Consider the following 25,387-nt stretch of genomic DNA (forward strand, 5'->3'; position numbering starts at 1 on the left):
ATATTGTTGCGCCAGGTCAAACGTGTCAGAATGGAAGGAACGACCTCACACCCGTTAGAATGCCCCAGGATTTTGGTCCCGAGAGTATATTGCAAAGATAACAATACAACATCATATTCGTACTTCTCTACCGCGTCCAACCTTCGCCTCACGCCGGGTCTGGGGATTCTTGTAAGAATTGGTAACAGTAGTCACTAAGCCGCTGGAGCATCCGGCCGCTTGCCGAAAGTCGGTTCGATCTTCCTGTCAGCGCTCATGAAGGCACGGACCTGGTCGTCGGTGACCTTGGCTTTTCGCTGGAAACCATGACATGACCGTGATTAGTAAAGAAATGGGCAGCGAAGAAAGACAGACGAACGTCTTGGAAATCTTTCACGAAGTCTTGAAGTAGTTTGATACATTTGCCTTTCAGCTGGCCAGTCAACAGCTCGCCCTTCCGGTAGTCCTGGAAAGATGAATCAGCAGAATAACGTGTGGAAGTGGGTTGGACAAAGACGCTCACCTCTCCGAGCTTCTTGAGCTCCTCATCATCGTCCAAGAAGAAACCCAAGTACTGATAGCTCACATCCACGTCTGGATTGCCTCCCAACCTTCTATGCTCCTCCTCAGTCTCCTGGCCACCGCTGAATCCATGCTTATTAATCTTGTTCTTGATCTGCGACGGAGTATCGGACATAAAGATACTGCTGTTGGCATCTGAGGCGCTCATCTTGGTCTGTGGGCCTTGAAGGGCCGGGAAGAATTTGGCGTGAAGGAGTGTGGGTTTCTGGTATTTGAGTTTCTGAGCAACGTCGCGGGTGAGACGGAAGTACGGGTCTTGGTCGATGGCGCAAGGAATAAGACAGGGGATGTTGGAGGCATCGCCAAAGATGTGAGGGAAGGAATTGGAGAAGGCTGGGGCGGATTGAATGGCTGCGAAATGGATTTTCCCGATGTTATCCCTGTGCAAATCATGGGACATGTTTTAAGTATGGCAGGCCGAGAAGGAATATTATCAGCACGTACGAGTCGTTGAAGCCGAATGTAGCCTTGGCTTGATTAATCGTGATCTGGCGGGAGATCTTAGAGATATTTCGGTAGAAGGCCCCTCCAACGTAGTCGTAGTCACTGAAGATGAAGGTCTTTTCGAGATTGAATCCGACGGCAATGATGTCGCGTGCGTTCTGGAAGGCAAATTTGTGCGTCTGCTCAGGCTTCAATTCATGTTTGAACAGGAATTTCTCGTCATCTGAACGGAGTGGTATATGTTAGAAGCAGAAAGGTGATAGAAACCGACCCAACGTGCCTGTAAGCTGCACGACCAATGGAACGTCGAAGACATCCTGCAACCATCTAGAGCACGTTAGATCATAGCCAACGGCCAGGTTTCAACAGAACGCACTTTGTGAAAACGAAAGGGATCATGTGCCCCAGATGCATACTGTCACTACTCGGGCCTCGGCCGGTGTAGAGATAGAATGGCTTGCCCTGCTCATAGCGATCTAAGATTTTGTCGAATTCACTACACACCGTCCGTCAATACATCATTTTAGGCAACCATACAAACTTCATTACCGATGCGAAAAGAAGGTTCCTCGACGGAGAAGGACGTGTGGTTTGTGACCCGTCAGCTTTTCGAAGCGGTCGAGCAAGGCCCGATCAATCCTTCTTGTGCCGAATTGATCAATGAGTTTGTCGTAGTCGATCGCAAGCTGCTTTCCGTCGCTAGATACAGATCCCTGGACATCCCAGGGAGTAACGACCTGCGCATGTGCTTGAGCTGGATCGGCAGGCTTGATCTCCGGTGCGTCAGTTTTGAAAGAGGGCTGTTCAGTTCTACGGATATAATAGAGATTAACGAAGTGGTCGAGATTTGAGAAATTCTAATGCGTACGATTGTGAAGCTAAAGTCGATGCACCAAGTTTATCCGCAACCGCGTCAACTGCAGCTGAAACTGTCGACGCTACTGAATCGGCCATTTCTGAAGAGTATGAGGGAGGAGTGATGGTGATGTGTGTGAGCTGGACGAGTCAAAGCTTTACAAGCGAACCTGAAATCTTTATCTTATCTTATCTTGAGCACGAATCATTAGATCAAACCCTAACCTAGAGCATCCCGCCTTTGCCCGCCGAGGTCGTCGTGCTCGACTCGCCGCTACCGGCATCATACCTCCCATACCTTTTCTCCTGATTTTCTCATACTTTCGCCATGGCCTCTCATGAGGTCACCGAATATCCCAATCTATTTCGTGAGTACTTCAGAATATCCTTACAAGTATCAATAACTAATAATGTGATCAAGGCTCCGAGGCTATGAGCCTAGTGCAGTTGTTTGTGCCCACCGAAGTCGCACATGATACTGTCGCTGAGCTTGGAGAACTCGGTAATGTTCAGTTCAAAGACGTACGCATTCACAGTTGAGCACGATGCGCATATGTTGACTTTGAGACCTATAGTTGAACCCCGATGTCAACACCTTCCAACGCTCCTTCATCGGCGAAATTCGTCGCGTCGACGAAATGTCAAGGCGCGTTCGTTTCTTCTCCAGCCAAATCGACAAGGAGAAGGACAAAATTCCAGTTCGACCTCTGTACGACTCTGCGCCTCTCATCACCGTTGGTCCTCGCGCGGCGCAGACTATGGACGAGTTGGACGTCACCTTGTCTGAGCACGAGTCGAGACTGTCACAGATGAACGAGAGTTACGAGGTGCTCAGCGGTCGTTTGCGTGAGCTCGTTGAGGCCAGGCATGTCCTGAGGGAGACTGCAGTCTTCTTCGACAGGGTATGTAGTTCGGTCTCCTGACCGCACAGTTTCTTCACTGATACACGTGGCTTCCTAGGCTGAGGTCAACCAGTCCGAGATGAGACCCTCGCTCGATGACGCCGCTGCCCCATTGCTGCAACACGAAGATCGCGAGAATCAGTTCTCTGCCTCCAATGTTCAGTTCGATCTCGAGTAAGTGCCTGTTTCCGTATTTCCTCGGGAGCCTGCGTTGACGCCCTGCACAGGTTCGTTGCTGGTACCATTGACCGCGCTCGGCTTCCCACCTTTGAACGTGTGCTCTGGCGTGTTCTCCGTGGCAATCTGTACATGAACCATACCGACATCACTGAACCTTTTGTCGACCCTTCGACTGGTTCCGAGACGCGCAAGAACGTCTTCATCATCTTCGCTCATGGCGAGGCGCTCCTCGCTAAGATTCGCAAGGTCGCCGAGTCTATGGGTGCCACCATCTATCCCATTGACGCCAACGCTGATAAGCGCGTCGACTCACTCCGTGAGGTGAATGGTCGCATTGAAGATCTTGAGATGGTCCTCTACAACACCGGTTCCACGCGGAGGACCGAATTGTTAAAGATTGGAGAGAATTTGGCTAGCTGGCAGGACGTAGTTAGGAAGGAGAAGGCCATCTATGAGACGCTCAACCTCTTCAATTACGATGTCAGAAGGAAGACACTCATCGCGGAGGGTTGGTGTCCGACGAGGGATATCGCAACGATCCAGTTGGCTCTTCGCCATGCTACGGTACGACTTTCTTTACTTTTCATCGTATGGATCCTGACGTTGCTCACAGGAGGAGTCCGGCACGAGTGTGCCTCCCATTCTGCATGAGCTTCGCACTAGCAAGACTCCTCCCACATTCCAGCGGACGAACAAGTTCACCGAAGGTTTCCAGACTATCATGGACAGCTACGGTATCGCTACGTACCAGGAGGTCAACCCGGGTCTCTTTGCCGTCATCACCTTCCCGTTCCTGTTCGCGGTCATGTTCGGAGACATTGGCCACGGTATCATCGTCTTCGTCGCCGGCATTCTCATGATCTTGAACGAGAGGAAGCTTGCGCGTGCAGACCTAGGAGAGATCTTTGGCACTTTCTTCTAGTAAGCGAATCCTCAACGCAGAAGTCACATTAGTTAACTCCCTCATTTGCAGTGGACGCTACATTATTCTTCTCATGGGTGCCTTCTCGATATACACCGGCTTCATTTACAACGACGTATTCTCAAAGTCACTGGACATCTGGCAGTCTGGCTGGGAATGGCCAGATGCGGACGAGGGCATTATCGAGGCTCGTCCAAACGGCGGCGTATATCCGTTCGGTTTGGATCCCGGTTGGCATGGGGCAGACAACGCACTCATCTTCACGAACTCATACAAGATGAAGATGTCCATCGTCCTTGGTGTTATCCATGTATGACATTCTTCCTTTTGGCCTTCATCATGTCTAACTATTCTCTAGATGACGTTCGCGCTTTGCCTCCAAGTCCCGAACCACCTCCGATTCAAGCGCCCTCTCGATATCTGGACCAACTTCGTTCCTCAGTTACTTTTCCTTCAGAGCATTTTCGGATACCTCGTCATCTGTATCATCTACAAGTGGTCGGTCGACTGGGAAAAGGCCAATGCTCAGCCACCCAGTCTATTGAACATGCTTATTGCTATGTTCCTGTCTCCCGGAACGATTCCCGACGACTCTCATTTGTACAGTGGGCAGAGCATCGTTCAGAGCATCTTGGTGCTCATCGCCCTTGTTTGTGTTCCTTGGATGCTGTGTGTCAAGCCATACTTGCAATACAAGGAGATGAAGAAGATTCAGGACCAGGGTTATGTTGGCGTTGGGCAAGGAGATGGAATGGACCACGTCCCGAGCAGGGCTGACGACGACGTTCTTCAAGGCGAAGAGGAGGGTAATGGACGAGCCATTGCTGAAGACGCAGATGATGAAGAGCATGTACGTCTATTTCAGAATATTCAACATTGATCTCGCACTGATTAGCGCACGCAGGAGCAACACGACTTTGGCGAGGTGGTGATCCATCAGATCATTCACACCATCGAGTTCTGCCTTGGTTGTATATCCCACACCGCGTCGTACCTTCGTCTTTGGGCTCTTTCCCTCGCCCATGCTCAGCTCTCCGAGGTGTTATGGGATATGACCCTGGAGAATGTGCTTGGGATGAGTGGAGCACTGGGAATCGTCGCACTAATCATCGTAGGGATACTGTGGTTCGTCCTGACCATATTCATTCTCTGTATCATGGAGGTACGTTCGTTTCGTATGCTCATGGCCTTCTCTCGAGTCGTGCTTGTCCTTGCGACTGATCCATCTTGATCCATGTTACTGATTGTTTGATTTACGCCCCCTCGTGCGCTAACAGGGTCTTAGTGCGTTCCTCCACGCGCTGCGTCTGCACTGGGTCGAGGCGAACAGCAAGCACTACGAGGCCGGTGGATACGTACGTCCTTTTGCACTTCCCCGCGCGCTTCTCGGTTGTGAAGTAGGTCACACGCTGATGTTTGTTGTCACCTGGCCATTCACAGCAATTCGTGCCGCTCAGCTTCGCGAGTCTCGAAGAGAAAGAGTGAGGGGGATTTGCCAGCGAGCTTACAGGCTGGAAGTTACTGTCTTTTCACAGCGCTACGATCAACGCGGCCTGTAACTATTGGTTGATGGTTTATGCATAAGCTTCGAACGGAAGTAGTACATGTCCAATGCCAGATGAACTGCGTCTGTTGAGAGCGATCTTCCAGTCACATTGATTCTCCGGACATGTACATGTCGCGCCGTTGCTGTGCGTTCGCCCGGCCTCGCAGAAGCCTCGGAGGTGGTACACTGCACAGGCCTGCTGGCGCCAACGTTGACTGGAGCAAAGTACGACCGTCCTACGCCCAACCTACGCCCCACAAGCGATCGTGACGAACTGGGCAAGGTCTTGCGCCGTGCGAGAATTGGCTGGCTGAATCTGGAGCAGGCCGGAGCGTGGGGCGACTGGCTCCGCGCATGAGGAAATTGACAATTCCGATGTTTCCGCCCTCTAATGATTACATGGCTGAGCTTGGGGTACTCTTGTTTTTTTATTCTCTCTTAGCTATAGGCTGCGATGAGGGCACTGGGATGGTGCGGATCTGTGCGTCGGTGAGCAGGCGGTGTGGGGCCCCGCATTTCGGCATCAGCCACAGCTTGGATTCGGCTAGATTCCATCGGTGGCGCTCACGGGATGGTCCGTGGTGATTTTTCAAAGTCCGCTGGGAGGCTCGCGATATAACAGATCTCTTCCCATCGCCGACGATTTCTCACCTCTTCTCTCCCCTTCCTTCTCTAATTCCTAGAGGTATGTCCTCTCCCTTTGCTTGCTTCGTCGTGCCCCGCTGATCTCCTCTTTGCCAGGCTTCGGCCAATACATAGACTTAGAAGGTTCCTATCCTTGTCGCTTTCGTGCGCCCATCGATTCTCTCTTGCAAATTTTCATTCGTATCATCTACGAAGGTACGCCAGTAATGTGTAAGCGTTTTCAGCGATTCTCTTCTTACGATTCGCACTTAGATTTCAGAAATGCCAGCTGTCACCGCTTCCACCCCCGCCGCCCCTTCTGTCGCTTCCCTCAAGGCTGCCATCAACGGCAGCGCCGATGGACTTGATGTCTCTGCCCTTTTCGCCTCGGACAAGGCTGCCCGCAAGTCGGTAGCTGACTCCGTCGCTACACTCGCTCAAAAGGACGGCCCATCGGCCCTCAAGTCCATGGCTTTCACCGACGCCATCATCAAGGCTCTCGCCGACAAGAAGTCTCCCGCTGCCCGTGAGGGCGCCGCTGAGGCCGTTTCCGCCGTCATTGCTGCTGACGTCAAGGCTCTCGAGCCATCTTTCGTCACCTCTGGCCTCTATGCCGCCCTTCTCGAGTCTTTCGCCGACAAGATGCCCGCTGTCCGGAACGCGGCCGTCGAGGCGGTCAAGTCGTACGCTTCCAAGATGAACCCCTGGGCTGCGCCGCAAATTCTCCCCGCTCTTCTTCACGAGATCAAAACCGCCGGTAAATGGCAAATCAAGACTGGTTCCCTCATCGTTCTCGACCAGCTCGTCATCAGCTGCAAAGTGCAGATGGCGAAGCTCATGCCCGAGATCGTCCCCATTCTCGCTGAGGCGATTTGGGACACCAAGGCCGATGTGAAGAAGGCCGCTCGCGAGTCGCTCACGAAGGCCACCGCTCTCGTCTCCAACAAGGATATCGAACGCTTCATTCCCGCTCTTATCAAGGCTCTTATTAACCCGGTCGAGGAGGTCCCTAATACTATTCAGCTCCTCTCGGCCACCACATTCGTTTCCGAAGTTGACTCTCCTACCCTTTCGCTCATGGTTCCCCTGCTCTCTCGTGGTCTCACCGAGAAGTTGACCGCAACGAAGCGTAAGGTCGCTGTGTGAGTATTTTTCTGTCTCAGCCTTGGTGACCTCCGTGCTAAACATAGCTCACAGCATCATCGACAACATGGCCAAACTCGTCGATTCCGCTGTTACTGTCCGTCCCTTCATCCCCAAGCTCCTCCCGGGTCTCCTCAAGGTCGAGACCACGATCGGTGACCCCGAGGCTCGTAGCGTTGTTGGCCGTGCGATCGCCACCCTCCGCCAAGTTGGTGAGGTTCCCGAGGATTCCGATGGTTCGGATCTCCCTCCCTTGAAGCACATCGAGTTCCACCAGCTTGCCAAGTCCCTCGGCGAGATCTACAAGAAGGCTGGCACCGACGCTCCTTCTATCGCCGACGAGACTATCATCTACGTCGCCAACCTCGCTGCCGCTCTCTGCAACGTCAAGAACTTCGACGTTCCGGAGTGGGACACCCTCGCTCCTTACCTCGAGCTCGTTTCCAAGTCTCCGGAAGGCATCACCGTCGCCCGCGAGTGGGTCGTCAAGTCTGCTGCCGAGGATACCGATGAGGGAGAGGTTCTCGAGGACGAGGAGGAGGGCGAGGACCTTTGCAACTGCCAGTTCTCTTTGGCTTACGGTGCCAAGATTTTGCTCAACACCGCTTCCCTCCGCCTCAAGCGTGGTCACCGTTACGGTCTCTGCGGTAAGAACGGTACCGGAAAGTCCACTCTCATGCGCGCCATCACCAACGGGTTCGTCTTCCCAATACCTCATTCCCCGCGCGTGCTTTGGCTGACGCATAGAATCATCTAGCCAAGTCGAGGGCTTCCCTTCGCCTGACGAGGTCCGTACGTTCTACGTCGAGCACGATATCGATGGTTCCGAGGAAGACACTTCCGTCCTCTCCTTCATCTTGACCGACAAGCGTATCCTCGCTGACGAGAAGGAGGTCATCGAGACTCTTGCGTCCGTCGGCTTCAGCGACGAGAGGCAGAAAGACGCCATCGGCAGTCTCTCTGGTGGTTGGAAGATGAAGCTCGCTCTTGCCCGCGCTATGCTCTTCAAGGCCGACATTCTCTTGCTCGATGAGCCCACTAACCACTTGGATGTCGTCAACGTCGCCTGGCTCGAGGGTTACCTCACTTCGCTCACTCACTGCACATCCAGTACGTTGTCCGCTAACTCCATCGACGTTGCACCGTTTTTTTAACCTGTTTTCCCTCATAGTCATCGTTTCGCACGACTCCAGCTTCTTGAACAACACTATCACCGACGTTCTCCACTTGAACCGCTTCAAGCTCCGCCGCTACAGGGGTAACCTCGAGTCCTTCGTCAAGCAGGTTCCTGAGGCCAAGTCTTACTACACTCTCGAGGCCGCCGAGGACTACAAGTTCAAGCTCCCCGACCCCCCTCTGCTTGAGGGTGTCAAGACGAAGGAGAAGAGTTTGCTCAAGATGCGCAAGGTCGGCTTCCAGTACCCCTCGCAGCCCGTCCAACAGCTCTACGATATCACCCTCCAAGTCTCCCTTTCTTCCCGTGTCGCCGTCCTCGGTCCCAACGGTTCCGGCAAGTCCACCCTCGTCAAGCTCCTCACAGGAGAGATGGAGCCCAACAAGGGCGGTGAGGTCTGGAAGCACCCTAACTTGGTCATCGGTTACGTCGCTCAGCACGCGTTCCACCACATCGATAATCATCTCGACAAGACCCCGCTCGAGTACATGTTGTGGCGTTACCAGACCGGTGAGGATTTGGAGGAGATGATGAAGGCCAACCGTCAGATCACCGACGAGGAAGCGCAGAAGATGAAGGATGGTTCGATCGTCGTCGTCGAGGGTCAGAAGCGGATCATCGACGAGATCACCAACAGGAAGAAGCTGAAGCAGTCTTACGAGTACGAGATCTCCTTCAAGGGCATGTCGTCGTCCGAGAACATCTGGATGCCCCGTGACGAGCTCATCAAGCGTGGCTACGAGAAGGTTTGTGCGATCCTCTGCTCTTTCGTGGGTCCGTATCTAACTATGTGATTCCGTTTATAGAAAGTCCTCGAGGTCGACACCCGTGAGGCTCAGCGTCTCGGTCTTCTTCGTCCTCTCGTTCGTCGTGAGATCGAGCTCCACTTCGCTGACTTCGGTCTCGAGCCCGAGTTCGTCTCGCACAACACCATGCGTGGTCTTTCCGGTGGTCAGAAGGTCAAGATCGTTCTCGGTGCTGCCACATGGCGCCGCCCCCACGTCATCTGTTTGGATGAGCCCACTAGTACGTTCAATTTTCGGTATCGTCATGCCTGGCCGCCGCTAACCTATTATTATAGACTACCTCGATCGTGAGTCGCTCGCTGCCCTCATTGAGGCGCTCAAGGTCTTCGAGGGTGGTGTCCTCGTCATCACCCACAACCGCGACTTCTCCGAGTCGCTGTGCAAGGAAGTGTGGGCTATGCGTGACGGTCGTCTGGAGGCTTCGGGTCACAACTGGGTTGAGGGTCAGGGCTCAGGTCCCCGCATTGACAAGAACGACGGTCCAGAGGAGGACACTTACGATGCGATGGGTAACAAGATCGAGAACAAGAAGCAGAAGAAGATCACCGCTGCTGAGGCGCGTAAGCTCAAGAAGGAGCGTATGGCACGGAAGAAGAGGGGAGAGGAGATCACCGACGATGAGCTGTGAACTTGACGCTTGTTGACGGTTTCTGTTTCTCTCCATGTACTCTTTCCTCCTTCTGTCTTCCATATGGTCCTATGTCGCGCGTCGTGTTGTCTCTGTTACCGCATTGTATCACTGTCCCGCTGTTACTTATGCCTGTCGTCCGTCTATTTTATGTTTACGATCCACATATATTTGTTTGTCTCTCAATTTCTCGTGTGCTCTTGCGCGAACAAATTAGACCAATAAGTTACAACCGCGAACAGCAGCAAATTCGAGTCTACGAAGGATCGTCAACCCTCTGAGCCCATTGAGCAAAAAGCCTTGCTTGGCGAAAGGTCTTCCGAGCGAAGTCCGCAGCCTGGACACAGCGCTGGAACACAGCCTGTCTGGGCGCGACCGTCTTTATAACTCGCACCACATCCTCCACGACTGCGTACGCCTCCCAACCCCATCTTGACTTCGACCACGCATATTCCTTGTACACGCTCGTCTTTGAAACTATTCGATGATTGCATACGACCCGAGCCACGCCTCCACAGCGATCTACTCGCGAGATGCCGCATCTTCACTTACGCCTAACGAGACGCAGCGGAATACGTTGATTGTTGCGGGGTGTTATATCATCGCGATCGCGATTCTTTGGTGCGTATATTCTGCTCTTTGCTAGCAGGGAACCAACATTGATAAATGCCTGTCGAACATGCAGGCATGTTCCGTACTTGAATTTCATCAGTGAGTTGCCCTGTCGAACTGTCGAACGCTTGAACTCTTGCTCACTATTCGGCGACGACGTGAAGTCTACCCCTTCAAGTGAGTACTGCGCATTCTGCCTGTTTTTTGTAAAATTGACAGCATTATTTGCTAAAGGCTGCTCACGGTCGGTTTCCATGAAGTACGCTTCCCCTTCCCCTGTACCCTCGACGCGTTGGACGCTTCCTAATCGAGCTGCACCTCTAGATGAGCCATGCCTTCATGGGCGTCCTCACATGTGCCCACATACACTCCATAGAACTGGATCGTACGTTCCCTTTTGTCTGTTGTTCGCGTCTAGTTCATGGGTTGGATGCTTACCGTGGGCTGAATTGACTTGTGCAGCGGACGAAGGCGGCGCCACACGTACATTTGCTCTCCCGTTCCCCCGTCCGATGTCCTTGCTGACTTTCTTCTGATTTCTAGGCATGTCGGGTGGTATACCCTGGCTGACACTACCCGCTGGCTATCTGGGCTCATCCTTGATCGGTGCAATGTACGCTGTCTTTCGATCCGGTTCCTTCTTTTTGTCTGTCTTTATTCATCTACGGACGAGTATCTGACCTCTTTTGTGTACGCTTTCTAATTCAGCCTCGTCGCCTGCGGCTTTGATACGAACGCCTCGAAAATAGCCAGCTTAGTGGTCGCCGTATTCTTCTTGTTTACTCTATGGTGGGCGAGGCGGAATTGGCTGTGAGTACTGCCTATTGCTCTCCCGTTCTACCAGGCCCCGCTGTTCAGGGTACTAATACAACACATCTTCCTCTGAAAATCAGGACATGGGTTCTGATCCTGGGTATGAGCGGCCTGATCGTGCTCTTCTGGTTCGTGGGAGGTGGTGTGGCGCTCAGATACTTGATCCTCTTCATCGGCGTCATGTCGTGCCTCTATGTTCTCTGGGACGTGATTGGTGCGTACTTTATATTTCCTCCTCCGTCTACTCTCTTATATATGAATCTTGTCACAGATGATACCATCGCCCGCAAGGTCAACACGTCCGATGCCTCAGCATTCGCTGAGATCTGTGGCTGCTGTCCGTCGCAAGGTAAGCGCATCTTCTACATAATTTTGAAGTATCAAACACCTGAGATTGACTTCATGTAATACTAGTCTGGGGTGTCATTTGGCTCGTCATCGCCTTTGTCTTCTTCGCATGCGGCATCCTCGTCGGACTTGCAGCTTTCAAGGTAAACCTATGCTTGCATACACCCCTACCGACTCAGTCGCTGATTTACGTTCGTTTTACGCCCAGGAATCTGCGGAACAGCAAGCGCAAGATTCAAAAGATTTCCTACCCGTACCGGGATCCGGAGCCCTCGCCACGACACCATCCTTCGCCCTGCTCGCCCTCGTCGGGATTCCATTCCTTGCATTACTGTAATCCGTGATATCCTGTGCGACGTGTACTTCTATACCTATCTCTTCACATTCTGTATCATTTGTTCAACCCTACTTTCTTGTGTTTTTCCTCCTTGGTTTTCACGTACTTACTACTTACCCTACCGTGTCGTTGTTTCGTCACGGTGTAGCATGGGGGATTACGAAAACGTGTTGTTGGACTATGTCGGTTGATACCTAAGTAATGACCCCTTTATCACTACTAATGGACTCGATTATGAAGTGCACTTACAGTCTGTATGGGCCGGTGTATCGTGTTCCTCGCTAATTATACGAGAGCTGCATTGAAGCAAGGTGGCATCTGAGAACTATTTCCGGCACGATCGGCGATCACTTTGAACAGGAGTGTGGCAGAACTCACGGACATACTTACACACATCTTCAAAGCCTTGTGCCTAGCTTGCTCGGGGGCGGTATGGTCATGACATTCAAGTTACTTCAAGGGCTCTTGACTTGGTCGCTCTGAGCTCCGGAAATATCCGTCTAATTGGCATGCAACTTCTGGAGAACTCTTCTGGCTCGGGTTCGTGAACATCCGTTCCTTCTAACGCACGCATCTGGTCTCTAACCGCTCTGTCTGGTCTGTACTGGCTGTTGCGTGCTGAGCACGGACTAGGCGGGAGCTTACCTGCTTGCAAGAGGCAGAATAATTGTCGCCACATACTAGTAGCACCCAATTGAGTACATAATTCACCCATGGTATGGTACAAGACGAGGATGGTATAGACGCTAATGAAACTTATCATCTTCTCTCCCGACCACCAGGGTGAATAACTTGGCATGTGCACAATCGACGGCGATGTCTCCTCCTTGCCACGCACCCAACCCTTCCTCCCACCGGAGATCTGGTACAGATGCTTTGAATTGGCCACATACGTGCCCACATCTTTGAACATCTCTATCCAAGACCCCTTCGACCCTTCTCTGCCTCCTTCCGAGTACCACTTCCCTTCCACGGACGTCGTCGTTCAGCAGACCGAGCTCCGAAAGTCTCTCCCCATCAGGCGTTCCCTCGTCCTCGTCTGCAAGACATGGAACTCCATCGCCACTCGCCTCCTCTACCGCTCTCTCTTCATCGACCGCACGAACGACCTCTCTCCTCTCCGCTCCACCCTTCTTGCCTCCCAACAAAATGTTCTTTCCGCCGGGCTCGGAATCGAACATTCTCTCGGTTCCTGCACTCGTAGAGTCGACATTGTTCTCCCTTCCCTGTGCGATAACGACGGTGCGATGAAGATCCTGCTCGAACCCTTGGCTGATATCTTCTCCTGCCTACCCTCCCTGCGTTCGCTCTTCATCCTCGCATGTGCGGGTCGTGCGCTTCGCGTCATGCCGGACTCTATCATCAATGCCATCGCCGATACGTGTTCCGGAACGCTGCAGAGGATATGCTGGGACTCGGAGAGCACGGTTCTTCCGATGAGAGAGACGTATAGAAGTCTCTTGAGGAGATCGAAGAGGTTGAAGACGATCGACAATGGGCTATACGCTTGGGCAGCGTCGTGTCCTCTGTCGATGGGTGGCCCGCAGACAGAAGAAGGGACGCTGCAGGAGTTGGATTGTCTGGCTTTAGAGCCATGGTTCAACTGCAACTATGAGCCCACGCTAGAGCATGACTCCTTGTCCAGCATACCGCCCCCTTATCCCAATCTACGTAAGGTGCGCTCCATGTAGTTCAGCAGTGGCCTCTGATATCGTACTCACCCTACGCTTCTGTGGCGCCTTTTCGTGCGCCAACAGATCATCCTCCGAGTCTCAACAGTCCTCACACACCACTGTCTCTCCCACTCCCTCGCAATCCAAGGACCCATCATAACCACCGCCTACATCCACCTCACAAACCCACAAGCCCTGCCACCAACACTCGTCCTCCTCTCCACCCACTGCCCTAACCTCAGACACCTCATCATCCAGCTCCCTCGCACGCTCGAATATCTCCCGCCTTTCTCCGTACCCAAGACTGTCACGCATCTAGGCATATATATCGATGGGTCGGCGTCGACTATTGGGTTTTCACAGGTATTTAACCGGCTGGCGGGTACAGACAGGAGCGGGGGTGAGGGTGCGAACGCGACAGAGGTTTCGACGGGCTTGGTGGTGAGGTTCTTCAACTCCGAGTCGCTGGGCTTTTCCAGAATGCGGAGGTACCATGGACCGTTATTGGCGGAGGGCGTGAACCGGTTGCAGGCGAAGGGCTGGATCGTTCAGGATTGGGAGGGGAAGGCATTAGAAGTTGGCTTGGGTAGTAATTGGTTCAGAGAAATGGGCCTATCAACTTAGAATTAGATGTTCGTGTATCTCTGAGCAGTGCGAGCTTTTTGTTCTGAACCCACGGGGCAAAGAAACAGTTTAATTTGATGTTAATATGCAATTGCCAACAAGTTTACCTAATAGAAGGGAGCCAATGCTGCTACCCAACGTTGTATGAAGAGAAAAAGGAAGGAAACATGTAGTGAATCGTATTGTACGAATATCGTTAAGTAATTGCGGTTGAGGACGGGTGGATAATGTTAGGACAGTAACAGTGACAAAGGAGAATCATGCATGGTGTACGGAGGGGGACAAACATAGGGGTGACAGAGCGAGAAGAGGGGATGATGTGGAATGGGGGGCGACAAAGAACAATAGAATGAGGTAAAGGTAACGCGCGACATAGGCAAGTAGTCCAAGAATAACCGAACGATGTCCAAAGTGCCATGCGCCCTCAACCCCGAAAGTTTTAAGCGCTCTGTATGGTTGCTCAACTGAGCTGGGATATATAGAGGCGAAGGACATGATACAAGGATCGATGCCGCGAAGGGGTGAAGAGCGATGGAGAAGAACACGGTGTCAGACAGCGATCAGGGCTTGCGGAACTCGACAAGCACAGTGTAGATCGTGTTGAACGCGGTGTAGATCTCTTCTCGGACCTGAGGCCGAGGTGAAGATGAAGAGGTCAGTAATATGTTCTGTGCGATAGAAAACGTTCAACTGTGCGGGCTATCCTGGCACAAAGCTCAGGAATGCGGACGCAGACGAAGAACATGGACAAAAGGATGAAGGGCAATTGTTCACCTTTGCACCGGTGAGCACAATTTTACCCGAAACAAAGATGAGCAAGACGACCTTTGGCTTGATCATGCGGTAAATGAGACCAGGGAACAACTGCGGAAGAAGGTGAGTACAATAGAGGACGGGAAAGTGACAAAAGCACGTACCTCAGGTTCATAACTGCTGAATTGCCCGTGACTGTATGCCAGACCCTCAAGGCGAATGGGGAACTTGACGTCACAAGAACCGACGATGTTCTGGATCTTGAACTCGGAGAACTTGGCGTCGAACCCGAGCTTTTGCACGATCCTCGCGTACTTGCGGGAAGCGAGACGCGAGTCGTCCTCAGACTTCGCGCCCGTGACAACCATCTTGCCCGATGCGAAGATTAGAGCGGTCGTCTTTGGGTCGCGAATACGCATGATGACGGCGGCGAAACGCTAAACGCGAAGAACGAGGGTAGCAGCATATTCATGCAGCTAGGTTGAGTCAAATAGGATAAATACCAACCTTGGGATTATACTCCGCATTCCTGGCATGAAGGGCGATCGTCTTCAAATCGAGTCGGCAGTCGAGGTTGACGGTGGCCACAATGTTCTGCAGCGTAGGAACGATGCCCTCGACGGCAGTGATGTGCTGCTGCTCGAGAGTGAGGGGTGCTGGGGTGGCGGGAACAGCAGCCGGCGTAGAAGGGCCAGCGATGGCATTCTGCTGACTGTTGGGATAGGTTGGGGGAGAGTGCGAGCTCGTTTGACCAGCGAGGGTGGACTGGAATGCGGGAACTGATGAGGGCGCAGGACCTGGTAGAGCAAGAGGTCCGGCATTGTATGTGGCGGGCCCGGAGGGGAGGGCAAGGCCATGCGCGGGCGCGTTTTGCTGAGCCTGCTGTTGTTGCTGTTGCTGTTGCTGCTGCTGCTGCGAGGGAGGAACCCATTGAGAGCGACCACCAAAGGTGACTTGACGAGCGGGCAACGCGAAAGACATGACGTATAAAAGAGTTTATTGGATGGACGGAGAGGTGAACGGCAGTGGCAACGATGAGAGCGAGATTTTTGAGGCGTGGGAAAATGTTGTGGCGGGAGAGCGGGGGAAATGGACTCGCATGCGGGCGCGAGCTGGTCTCATATATACCTGAGCAATTCAAACTCCGCCTATCACTCTAGGCCTGAACTCTAAATCCACTCTTTCTCCCGCTTCCATATCATCGTTGCTTTCTCCCCTCCTCCCTCTGTCCTGTGCCCGTTCTCTCGTCCATTCTTTCTCGAGCAGCCTCTAAATGACCTCCGATATATACTCCTGCACTTTGCACGAGAATCGTGCAGAGAAATTGTCGGTAATTGGTTAAATTCTTCGTATCGTTCCTGTCTTGGGCGCTTATGCAATCGGATATGTCTTGCGCCGGACCCTCCCGAGCCAATACGAAGCCTTGCTGCCACGTCATCTGAACACGCCATATGAGCTCATGCTGGCTTTCTTCACCTCTCTCCTTTCTGCTCACAACGCTTGCTTTTGTTTCCATTCTCAGTGACACCTGCTCAGTCTTGTACTCATGAGCTGCGCCTTGTAGCTTCATTGTGAACTCGTCTTCTTTACACTACCTCTTTGGACCGCTCGTTTCACATCTTATCTCCCTCTATCGAAGCGCCATCAAAATTCTTCGCCTTCCATCCCATGCTAACATCTTCAGCGCGGAACTCGTGATATCTGGATGCAGAACTCGAAGATTCTCGAACCGCAGGCGTCGGTGGTCCTGGCAACACAATTGATTTGTGTTCTCTCGTTCTCATCTGTTCTTTCTGAAACAAGATGGCGCGGGTCCGGAGTGGCTTTCCTCTTACTGGTCTCATTCCAGTCTTCCGAATGCAGCAGCTACTGGGAAACATCTGCTTCTGATCAGGCGATGTATGAACACCATCAGTACTTTTCAATCAACATCAGGATCACAAACACGATGCCATCTTCCCGAGAGGCCCACACTCTGTGGCACGATTGCGTTGACCTCCAGTTCGCGTTTGTGGCGGCAGCGCCTCTATTGTACCCCAGCTGTATCCTACTTCGCAAGGCTCCCTACAACTGTCGCAAATTGTATGCATCGCGTTGTTGTTGTCCGTGTGTATAGCTTATTCCATCTCCAAATTATTTAATTAAAACAAATATTTCTCACTTGCGCGCTTTCCGTACCCACTTCAGCTCTGCAGGAAGTGTAGGGTTCGATCTACTTGTGAAAATACAGTGATGGATACAACAACAAACATGTTTCCAAGTGCCCTCTTGTTCGTCTGACCGTCTAGAGTTTGACGGCGTACGTGAAACCGTCGTAACCCTTCTCTCCGACAGTACCCAGCGTAGTCGCATCAACGTCCTTATCGTCCTTCAAGTACTCCAATAGCTTCCGTACCCCCTCCACGTTGGGATCACTATACGACGGGACACTAACCAATCCGTTCCTCACGACATTGTCCAGGACCTACATAACAAACTTCAGTCAGCTAAACCCGAGACAACACAACATAGACATTATGAGACTCACAATCACACCACCCTTCTTGACTAGTCGTTTGGCTTCGATGTAGTACGGGAGCAGGCTAGGCTTGTCCGCGTCAACGAAGACAAAGTCGAACGGTGGCGAGGGCTGCAGATTGGCCAGCGTTTCCTTTGCGGGCCCCACAATGATCTTCACTTTCGACGCAACGCCAGCGTTCTCGACGTTCGCTTGCGCTACCTGAGCATGTTCCGGTTTGAGCTCGCAGGTCACTAACTCTCCGCCCTCGGGGAGGGCGCGGGCGAGCCATATCGTAGAGTACCTATAGCACACCGTGACAGCAGACCACATCCATCAGATATTATTTATGTTGATTCGGACTGTAACATGGGAGGATCAGAGAAACGCACCCTCCGAGCGTTCCAACCTCCAAGATCCTCTTCGCTCCAAGTGATTGTGCCAACAGCTTCAGAAACTTCCCCTGCGCGGCACTGACCGCGATATCCGGCAACCCCTTCTCTGCACTCTTTGCCCGAGCATGAGCCAGAGTCTCGTCAGGCGCGATCAGGAAGGAGTTGTGGTACTGGTCGGAACGGGTCCAGTCTTCGATGGTCGTGGGCGGTTGGTGGCTTGTGCTAGGTCCGGTCCTGGTGGCACCGGTTTGAGTAGACATCTTTGAGATCAAGTATTTCCTGGCTAAGGACGGTGAGGATAGACTGATTCGAGGCTTGTTGTGAAGAGTACGAGGCAGACGCATGAGCCTGAGCCTGAGCCTGAGCCAAAGCGAGTGGCTATGATGCTTGCGATAACGCAATGCTCACGAGCACTGTGCAGCTGACGTCCACATATATATCGTCATATCTACCCAATGACCTTTCACAGAACGAAAACATAGACAAATGCGAGGACTCCAAGTATTTCGGCAACAACCACAACGAGAGCTCGTAGACTCGGAAGATAGCCGTGAACACGAGCAGTGATGGTTAACGGGATCAAGTTTAGATGTCTTGGCACTGGGCGATCCGCCTCCGACACATCGCTTCCCTGCAGCTGTCGTTCTCGCGAATCTCTTTCGTCTACCCAATATAGACCGTCTTTGTTCATTCCTTCTGGCCTTCAACCAGGTCGCATTTAGAAGCATCGCTGATCAGGAGAGGAAGAAAGGAGGGACTCGGGATTCTTCAGGATCTTCATTGACATGCAAGACGGGTGCGCTCCGTCCATTCTTTCTGCCCTTTGTCTTGCTCACGTTCAGTTCTCTAGACCTGCGAAGCATAAACCTGCATAAACTCTGGAAAATGTACCTAATTCTATGCGATGCGTATTTGTCTATTATCATACACGCGGAATCCAGCTGGCTCGACATGTTCTTTGAATGCGCGCTTCAGGCGGCCTCGACCTTTCAGGCTGCACTCACCCCACTTCTTTGAACTGCCCTTGCTACCGTCGACAAGGATGGCCTCTTTTTGACCCTGCTTTTATGCCTGGACCTGAAGCAATACTCTCGTAATCTTGACTGGACGACCTACCAGAAGATCTCATCGCCGAGGAGTTGCCTAACGCCACACCAGATGTACTTGTCATTCTGTGGCTCTTCCGTGATACGACATCCCTTCATTTACTACAGTTGACATGCGCCTCCTCGACGTCAACCCTGTGGACTCATCTCCGCTCGGTTTGCTCTTCTTCATCCCAGTGCTTGTACGCATCACATAGGCCTGCTATGCCTCAGACAGCTCCGCCAGCTGAGCGCTTCGTCGCCTGGAAAGGAACACGACCTGCTGATCAGGTCGTTCACGCTCTGAGTTCGTGACCACCCGCTGTCTTCTAAGACCACGATGCAATTGATCATGAGTCCAACACGTCTCGGGGCGGGCGGGCTAGGGTTTCACCTCTGTCGCGTCCCACCTGATTGTGTCCTACTTATATCCCTCGGGCACCTTGCAAGTGCATCTCTTCCTTCTCTCCACCACCATTAACACGTCATGCTTCTGCCTGCATATGCGTTTCCACTGGCCTTTGCAATACTGTCAAAGCCTTCGTTCGCGACATCATCGAACCCGAACCTCCCATCCGAACTCTTCTCTCCTCTCATCGCCCAGAAGCTTCTCGCCACAGGCACGAACCTCACCACGTCCACATCTGGAATACCGACCGTCTATCCACAATATACTACTCGCGACACGGGAAAATGGGTGTACTTCGCGGCAGACGGGTGGACGTCTGGATTCCTGCCCGCCACGTTTTACGCGTTGCATGAGAGGGCCGGGTTGTGTCAGTCTCAGAACGCAGGAGACGATGGAAATGGGACGGAGTGGTTGGAGTTGGGGAGGACATGGGCGACGGGCGAGGTGCCGAGTGAGACAAAAACGGGTGTTGGGCATGATGTAGGGTTTTTGAGTTTTCCGTTCGTGGAGGAGCTGAAGGTGTAAGTCTCGTCTCTTTGTTTTCTTCGTGTCTGGTGTGGCTGCTGATGCACGGTTATGTAGCAACCCACAGAATCAGTCCGCTGTAGACGCGATCAATAAGTTCGCCGCTCACCTTGCGGGAAGATTCAGTCCAATTGTGGGCTGCACGAGAAGTTGGGACTCGACGGACCCGACTGATTTCCAAGTCATTATCGATAACATGATGAACCTGGAGGTGCGTCACTACATGCTGCTTGTATTTTACCTGCCCATGAACCCTCACTGACGATATTTCTTTTTGATTTACTAGGTTCTATTCAATTCTGCGAACTTGACTGGGAACACTACACTAGTCGATATCGCCATTTCGCATGCAGATAAGACGATGGTCAACCACGTTAGGGCCGATGGTACGTTCTCCAACATACCCATTCGAATAACCACACCATTTTGCTGACCGGCTCGCGCTCTAATTGCAGGCTCTTCGTTCCATGTTGTCGACTACAATTCAACCACAGGTGCCGTCATCGATCAACGTACCTCCCAAGGTTACTCGAACTCTAGTACCTGGAGTCGAGGGCAAGCATGGGGTATCTACGGATTCGCCAACAGTTCGTCTCGTCTTGCTTGTAACCCACGCCACACGCCGCACTGATGATCTCCCCGTTGACGCACGTACAGTGCACAATAACACAGATCTTTCACGCTATCTGGATACTTCTCGCCGTATGGCGAAGTACTTCATCGATCATATCCCAGACGACGGGGTCATTCCTTGGTACGCCTTGCAGTTTCTCTTTCTCTTTCACCCGTAACTCATCGTCCGTGTCTTTCAGGGATTTTGATGCACCTTTGACCCCTCCACGTCCCGCCGATACCTCAGCAGCTATGATCGCAACAAACGGTCTCTTACTTCTCGCTCAACAAGAGGCTAATCTCTCCCCAGCCAACACCTCGGGTGCGAACTACTACATCAACGTGGCCGCGCAGGTACGCGCACTCTCCGCTCATCACACCTTCAAGTGTTGACCTTAGCCCCTCGGGTCTCACAGATCCTTAGTAACACCACGGCGGCGTTCTGGAAGCCTGAATGGGAGAGTTTGCTGTCGAACGGGACCGTCAACAACCCTGCTAGCCCACCGAACAACCTCACGGGTATCATCTACGGTGTGTTTGCAGGACCACTTCAAGGGAATCGGTGCTGACCGTCGTTATGCTATCATAGGCGATTATTATCTTGTGGAGGCGGGGAATACACTTGTGAAGATGGGGTTGGCGGGCTGCTGAGGTGCTTTGCGCTCAGGACAAAGTCGCTGTTTTTATGAAGGAACAGACATGATTTCATAAATTAGTATTCACTCGAGCGTCCCATCCGCCCACTTCGCTTTGTCCTGGATCCCGAGACCATTCGGTTTCTTCGGTTTCATGATATTAAGCGTCGAAAGGGCACAGAAATGTTGCGGAAGACGAGATCGAATGCGCAGACATAAGGATCCTGCTCGACGACCAGCCACTGATCCTTTGTAAAATAAACCTGAGGTGATGAACGAGGTAAAAATGTGAACTTTGCGGCAACAGATATGAGCGTCAATGGCCTCCGCTCTATCGGTGTTTTAGAAAAAGGGTAGCTTCGTAACGTAGGAATCGGTGAAAGAAAATGTCGATCCGCGCGATGGGCCACATTCTTTGGGGCCGGTGCCACTCGGCGACGAGGGGTGACGCGCCTTTTCGGCAGAGGTCCGGCAAACGGCCGGCATGACGAGTTCAAGCCAAGCAGTGCCACTTGCTTAGAGACTGTGGGGACTTCGACTTCGCAACACCCTTGACCAGTAACCCTCACCTCACCTCTGCCTCACCTCACCTCTGCAGCACCTCTAGACTAGCTCAGACAAATCAATACTCTTGTCAGTCTCCTGTAGCTGACTATCCACGATGCCGCTTGCATCGTCGGGACCCTTGCTGTCCGCAGGGCGGCAGGCGTCCCACATCCTCTCACACGGAGGAGCAACGAATCTAGCACCCTCAACGAAACACCAGGCTCGAAACATACACATCCCCCGCTCCGCACCCACACAACCCTCATCCACTGCTCAGCGTCTGCTCAAGTCGACCAGAGGCCTCTTCCAAGCCTTCGTTGGCCACTTGACCGCCCCTGGCACTCTCAATGGCCGCATCCCACCTTCTGCAGCCCGTGGCCTACATGGCTTCGTCAGACCTCAGACTATCCAGCAAAGCTGGTCTCCCGGAATGCGACATGCCCTTTCTCGCCCGATGGGGACACCTAAACTACCCAAAGCTCCAGTCGTCCCAAGAGGTATCAGCCAGGTTGGACTCGGCACTGCGAGAAACTTCTCCACCGGCCGACCTATCTTCCAGAACTTGGTTCAGAATGTTCCCATCGCAAGCCGAGCTGCGTACGAAGTTGATTGGGACATCGGAGAGAAGATGAAGGAGGAGAGGAAATTGGCCATGGGCAAGGAGCAGAAGAAGGCCCGCAAGACCAAGGTTGCGAAGGCTGAGAAGGTTCACTTCCACGACGCCGCCGCCTCCGTTGCTTCCTCTGCTCAAGAGCAGACCGAGGAGGAGCTCAACCGCTACTTCCCTGCTGCACCCATTGCCGCCGTCTCTACCCAGCTCCTTATTCCTCTCGCTCCCACTCCTACTTCCCGCCTCCCTCTTTCGGCCAACCCTCCAAGCATGTCTACCAAGCATCCGCTCTTACCCCTTAATGTCCTCGGGGACCTTCACGCGAATCATAACATGCACTCGCTCCGTGTATCAACTCTCTTCGGACGACTTGATGTTGCGAACGTTTGGGGTCGTGGTGCGATCTGCGACGTCTACGGCTCTTATCGAGGCGAAGCCAGTGTTCTTCGTGTTCGCTTCGAAGGCTGGACGGAGAATGAAGTGCGTGCGGTTATAGGCGAGAGTGGCAAGGGCTGGTGTGTACTGGAGGAAGAGAGATCGGCTGAGGATGACGAGAAGGAGATGAAGGAAGTCGAGGATGCGTTGAGCGCCATGGACCTGGAGAGCGGAAATATGAGTGTCAGCGATTTTGGCAGGAATCCGTTCGAGGACGACGGCCATTCCACTTCCTCCGTCGACCCGGCTCGATCTTTCGTTCTTCCGACCCTCGACTTCTCTTCCTCCTTCCCTATGGCATCGCAGTCGCCCTCCCAGCACGTCTCGCCCATTCGCTCACCTTCCTCCGAAGATAGCATGGACTTCCTCTCCGATTCCGACTCGTTCTCTGATTTCGGATCTTTCAGCGAGGGAAGTGTTGAATACGGAATAGGAGGCGAGGGAGGTTCTTTCATCGAGCCTCCTTCGGTGTCACTCTCTCGTATGGCCAGTAGCAATTGGATGGGATTCAGCTCATCATTCTCGGAGAGGCTCGGCGACGAAGGTCCTCGGGAGGAGATGTTCTGAGCTAGACATCCCTTTGTTACCTTCATGATACTTTGTGTTTCAAGCTTCAGTTCTGTCTGACGGTCCTTGAAACCGCGTTCACCCTCGTTATTGTCTGGTTTTCTCTCTCTTCGTCCCTTGACTAGCCTGTTCTTTTTATGTAGTTCGATGAAAGTATATGTCAATTTCTCTTTTGTATGTGGAGCTAGTACAAATCGTACCTGGATACAGCCATGATAGTACCAAGAGACGAGCAGTGAGAGCGCCACAATTTGTTATCGGTACGCATGTTCGCGCTGAAGGCAAGACATTTGAGAACCAAGAAATGCAGCCGTGAATAGAATTCTGGGTATATGTACACAGGGCCACGTCCATGCAAATTAGAGACATCTATACGTACGATGAATATCAGCAGAAGTAAGATTATATTGAAGACTATTGCTCACTAGGTATCTCGACCGGAAGGTGGCCGGGTAGCATTAGTTGGCGGTGGGACAGAGGCAGAGGCCTTGGTCGTATCTTCAATGGGCCACTCCGTCTCAGAAAGCTCTATCCCGAAACACTGAGGCAGCTTCATCCACATTTGCGCTCGAAGATCCTCATATCGCCGTCGAACGAGGGCTTCACAAGCCTGACAGGCCGCAAGAGATTTTATCGCGTCCCAATGCCAATAAAAGATATCGGGACTGGTGAACCATCTTATGCGAGCGGCATGCATCAGCAGCCCATGCAATGCGGATCCACAGAACGTCGGCCGTTTACATTCTGGGCTTAAAGCGCCGTCGAACACGGTAAAGAGGAATTTGTGATGGAGGTCGAGGAGGGCGGGTCTGCCTTCATAGCACCGGGCGATCAGCGATGGATCGTCGCGAGTGATACCGCGACCGTAAGTCTGAGAGGCTTTGTCGATGATGGACCGGAGGGAGGATGGTTGCTCGAGGCAGCAGTAGTAGAGCGCGAGAGGGAGTATATAGGGCAGGTCGTGCGTCAAAGCTAAGAAGGCGACCATTGGAGCCTCTGGGACAGTCGGGGCTTCTATCGGAAGTACGAAGGAAGCAGAATTGGCAAGGTCGAAGTTGCGAAGAGTACTTGGATAGCATATAGCCAGTCGACGAATGGCATCGTCGCGCAGACGGTCGACTTTGTATTTTGTGCCCATTCGAAGCCAGGCAGAGACGAGCGTGAAGCTGACTTGTTCTGGAGCTGTACATCTGGACACCATAGAGCCATAAGGTGTGGGAGTCGTGGAGAATGAGAGATAGACGCGAACGTACTCAGCATCGTATAAACTGAGGAGAAGCTGCTCGATGTCCGCAGGGTCATCGTCCAGATGTATGTATCGCAGGTCCTTCTCCCCTGGCGTTGGAGCCTCTTCAGATATGGGAACTGCCTGAGAAAGAACGACCAATGCTTTCAGGACTGAAGACTGGTCGCATAATGTGGCTTGGTGAACACGGAAGAGCATAGAACTCAGGATCACAATGACGGTGCCGTCTTCGTGCCACAACTTTTGATTACACTGCGGAAGAGGTAGTTCTTCGACATTTACGACTTCGGTCTTGACGCGAGCATCTATGAGCATAGGCTCAACTGATGAAGCGGTCTTGTCGTTCTGTTGAGGGGCTATGGGCATCTCAACCATTTATCCTGTATCGCATATATTCAGAGTCCACGGACGGCGTAAAAAAGGTATAAGCTTAAACAACCTACCACAACGGTTCTAATTCAAAGTCTGGGCCGGACGAAAGGGGTCTAATATGTTGTCTCAGACGTCGAAACACAGCTTGTAGTACTTATTCCACCGTTATGTTGACGGGCCTGACGCCACACGATTTCTCGAGCGCTGCCTACTTCACAGAATATGGTTCTAAAGAAAATACGCATCCATAAGACAAGCTGCCCGAAGTTATAGATGCTTGCGCAACCTCGTAACAAAGAGAGAGAAAACCTACCTTTCTCGCTTGTCCGTGAACAGCACGCCAATCGGCGACCGCTGGTTCTTCCTACTAGCCGTTTAGGGGAGAGGTCGACGCGTTCGAGCCCGTGCGAAGATCTCAGGAAGCTCTGTGAGGAATAATGCGGCTTAAATGGGGTAAATTTCTTCACGATGGGGACGTGCTCAACGACGTGTCGAGGCGGTGGTGAAC

The 25,387-nt window shown here is 52.5% G+C and overlaps 11 protein-coding genes across 11 annotated transcripts; 6 read left to right on the forward strand and 5 right to left on the reverse strand.

The window, feature by feature from the left end:
- Positions 1 to 39: 39 nt before the first annotated feature.
- STEHIDRAFT_145364 (tryptophanyl-tRNA synthetase) lies at positions 40 to 1,982 on the reverse strand. Its single transcript, XM_007301161.1, has 8 exons — positions 1,874 to 1,982; positions 1,555 to 1,815; positions 1,382 to 1,501; positions 1,286 to 1,332; positions 1,006 to 1,228; positions 503 to 941; positions 359 to 445; positions 40 to 296 (listed from the first exon to the last, which is right to left on the reverse strand). The coding sequence occupies exons 1-8, from the start codon at positions 1,957 to 1,959 to the stop codon at positions 195 to 197; spliced, it is 1,365 nt and encodes a 454-aa protein (XP_007301223.1). The 5' UTR covers positions 1,960 to 1,982; the 3' UTR covers positions 40 to 194.
- A 206-nt stretch (positions 1,983 to 2,188) lies between these two features.
- Positions 2,189 to 5,493, forward strand: STEHIDRAFT_93101 (ATPase V0/A0 complex subunit; the record flags this gene model as incomplete). Its single annotated transcript, XM_007301162.1, has 11 exons — positions 2,189 to 2,228; positions 2,282 to 2,382; positions 2,436 to 2,762; positions 2,821 to 2,936; positions 2,990 to 3,506; positions 3,556 to 3,863; positions 3,916 to 4,174; positions 4,223 to 4,714; positions 4,769 to 5,026; positions 5,142 to 5,219; positions 5,305 to 5,493. 11 exons carry the CDS (start codon positions 2,189 to 2,191, stop codon positions 5,347 to 5,349), a joined length of 2,541 nt encoding a protein of 846 aa, XP_007301224.1. The 3' UTR covers positions 5,350 to 5,493.
- An 823-nt stretch (positions 5,494 to 6,316) lies between these two features.
- Positions 6,317 to 9,855, forward strand: STEHIDRAFT_166469 (uncharacterized protein; the record flags this gene model as incomplete). Its single annotated transcript, XM_007301163.1, has 6 exons — positions 6,317 to 7,176; positions 7,232 to 7,873; positions 7,935 to 8,287; positions 8,349 to 9,097; positions 9,158 to 9,377; positions 9,433 to 9,855. 6 exons carry the CDS (start codon positions 6,317 to 6,319, stop codon positions 9,783 to 9,785), a joined length of 3,177 nt encoding a protein of 1,058 aa, XP_007301225.1. The 3' UTR covers positions 9,786 to 9,855.
- A 344-nt stretch (positions 9,856 to 10,199) lies between these two features.
- On the forward strand, positions 10,200 to 12,119 carry STEHIDRAFT_119283 (uncharacterized protein). Its single transcript, XM_007301164.1, has 12 exons — positions 10,200 to 10,406; positions 10,471 to 10,496; positions 10,562 to 10,574; positions 10,632 to 10,656; positions 10,722 to 10,782; positions 10,860 to 10,880; positions 10,941 to 11,010; positions 11,106 to 11,207; positions 11,291 to 11,424; positions 11,482 to 11,559; positions 11,625 to 11,701; positions 11,767 to 12,119. The coding sequence occupies exons 1-12, from the start codon at positions 10,270 to 10,272 to the stop codon at positions 11,893 to 11,895; spliced, it is 873 nt and encodes a 290-aa protein (XP_007301226.1). The 5' UTR covers positions 10,200 to 10,269; the 3' UTR covers positions 11,896 to 12,119.
- Positions 12,120 to 12,676: 557 nt separating this feature from the next.
- Positions 12,677 to 14,272, forward strand: STEHIDRAFT_166471 (uncharacterized protein). The gene is made up of 2 exons (XM_007301165.1): positions 12,677 to 13,571; positions 13,653 to 14,272. Exons 1-2 carry the CDS (start codon positions 12,693 to 12,695, stop codon positions 14,190 to 14,192), a joined length of 1,419 nt encoding a protein of 472 aa, XP_007301227.1. The 5' UTR covers positions 12,677 to 12,692; the 3' UTR covers positions 14,193 to 14,272.
- On the reverse strand, positions 14,270 to 16,026 carry STEHIDRAFT_166472 (TBP-domain-containing protein). The gene is made up of 4 exons (XM_007301166.1): positions 15,453 to 16,026; positions 15,110 to 15,382; positions 14,967 to 15,056; positions 14,270 to 14,821 (listed from the first exon to the last, which is right to left on the reverse strand). The coding sequence occupies exons 1-4, from the start codon at positions 15,924 to 15,926 to the stop codon at positions 14,753 to 14,755; spliced, it is 906 nt and encodes a 301-aa protein (XP_007301228.1). The 5' UTR covers positions 15,927 to 16,026; the 3' UTR covers positions 14,270 to 14,752.
- A 436-nt stretch (positions 16,027 to 16,462) lies between these two features.
- On the reverse strand, positions 16,463 to 17,001 carry STEHIDRAFT_145369 (uncharacterized protein). The gene has a single exon (XM_007301167.1). It carries the CDS (start codon positions 16,823 to 16,825, stop codon positions 16,559 to 16,561), a length of 267 nt encoding a protein of 88 aa, XP_007301229.1. The 5' UTR covers positions 16,826 to 17,001; the 3' UTR covers positions 16,463 to 16,558.
- Positions 17,002 to 17,139: 138 nt separating this feature from the next.
- On the reverse strand, positions 17,140 to 18,115 carry STEHIDRAFT_93115 (O-methyltransferase family 3 protein). Its single transcript, XM_007301168.1, has 3 exons — positions 17,835 to 18,115; positions 17,473 to 17,746; positions 17,140 to 17,409 (listed from the first exon to the last, which is right to left on the reverse strand). The coding sequence occupies exons 1-3, from the start codon at positions 18,095 to 18,097 to the stop codon at positions 17,230 to 17,232; spliced, it is 717 nt and encodes a 238-aa protein (XP_007301230.1). The 5' UTR covers positions 18,098 to 18,115; the 3' UTR covers positions 17,140 to 17,229.
- A 1,294-nt stretch (positions 18,116 to 19,409) lies between these two features.
- Positions 19,410 to 21,119, forward strand: STEHIDRAFT_50829 (d-4,5 unsaturated-glucuronyl hydrolase-like protein; the record flags this gene model as incomplete). The annotated part of the gene is made up of 8 exons (XM_007300348.1): positions 19,410 to 19,852; positions 19,914 to 20,067; positions 20,143 to 20,242; positions 20,312 to 20,461; positions 20,514 to 20,610; positions 20,669 to 20,822; positions 20,885 to 20,999; positions 21,058 to 21,119. 8 exons carry the CDS (start codon positions 19,410 to 19,412, stop codon positions 21,117 to 21,119), a joined length of 1,275 nt encoding a protein of 424 aa, XP_007300410.1.
- Positions 21,120 to 22,103: 984 nt separating this feature from the next.
- STEHIDRAFT_51664 (uncharacterized protein) lies at positions 22,104 to 22,643 on the forward strand (the record flags this gene model as incomplete). The annotated part of the gene is made up of 1 exon (XM_007300425.1): positions 22,104 to 22,643. A coding segment is annotated over one exon (540 nt), but the record flags the coding sequence as incomplete, so codon positions are not given.
- A 964-nt stretch (positions 22,644 to 23,607) lies between these two features.
- Positions 23,608 to 24,994, reverse strand: STEHIDRAFT_145373 (uncharacterized protein). The gene is made up of 4 exons (XM_007301169.1): positions 24,951 to 24,994; positions 24,515 to 24,887; positions 23,687 to 24,451; positions 23,608 to 23,630 (listed from the first exon to the last, which is right to left on the reverse strand). Coding segments are annotated over exons 2-4 (1,134 nt in total). The 5' UTR covers positions 24,883 to 24,887; positions 24,951 to 24,994; the 3' UTR covers positions 23,608 to 23,629.
- Between the last annotated feature and the right edge of the window lie 393 nt (positions 24,995 to 25,387).

The sequence above is a fragment of the Stereum hirsutum genome (genome assembly GCF_000264905.1).
Source record: "Stereum hirsutum FP-91666 SS1 unplaced genomic scaffold STEHIscaffold_3, whole genome shotgun sequence".
Classification (NCBI taxonomy): Eukaryota; Fungi; Basidiomycota; class Agaricomycetes; order Russulales; family Stereaceae; genus Stereum; species Stereum hirsutum.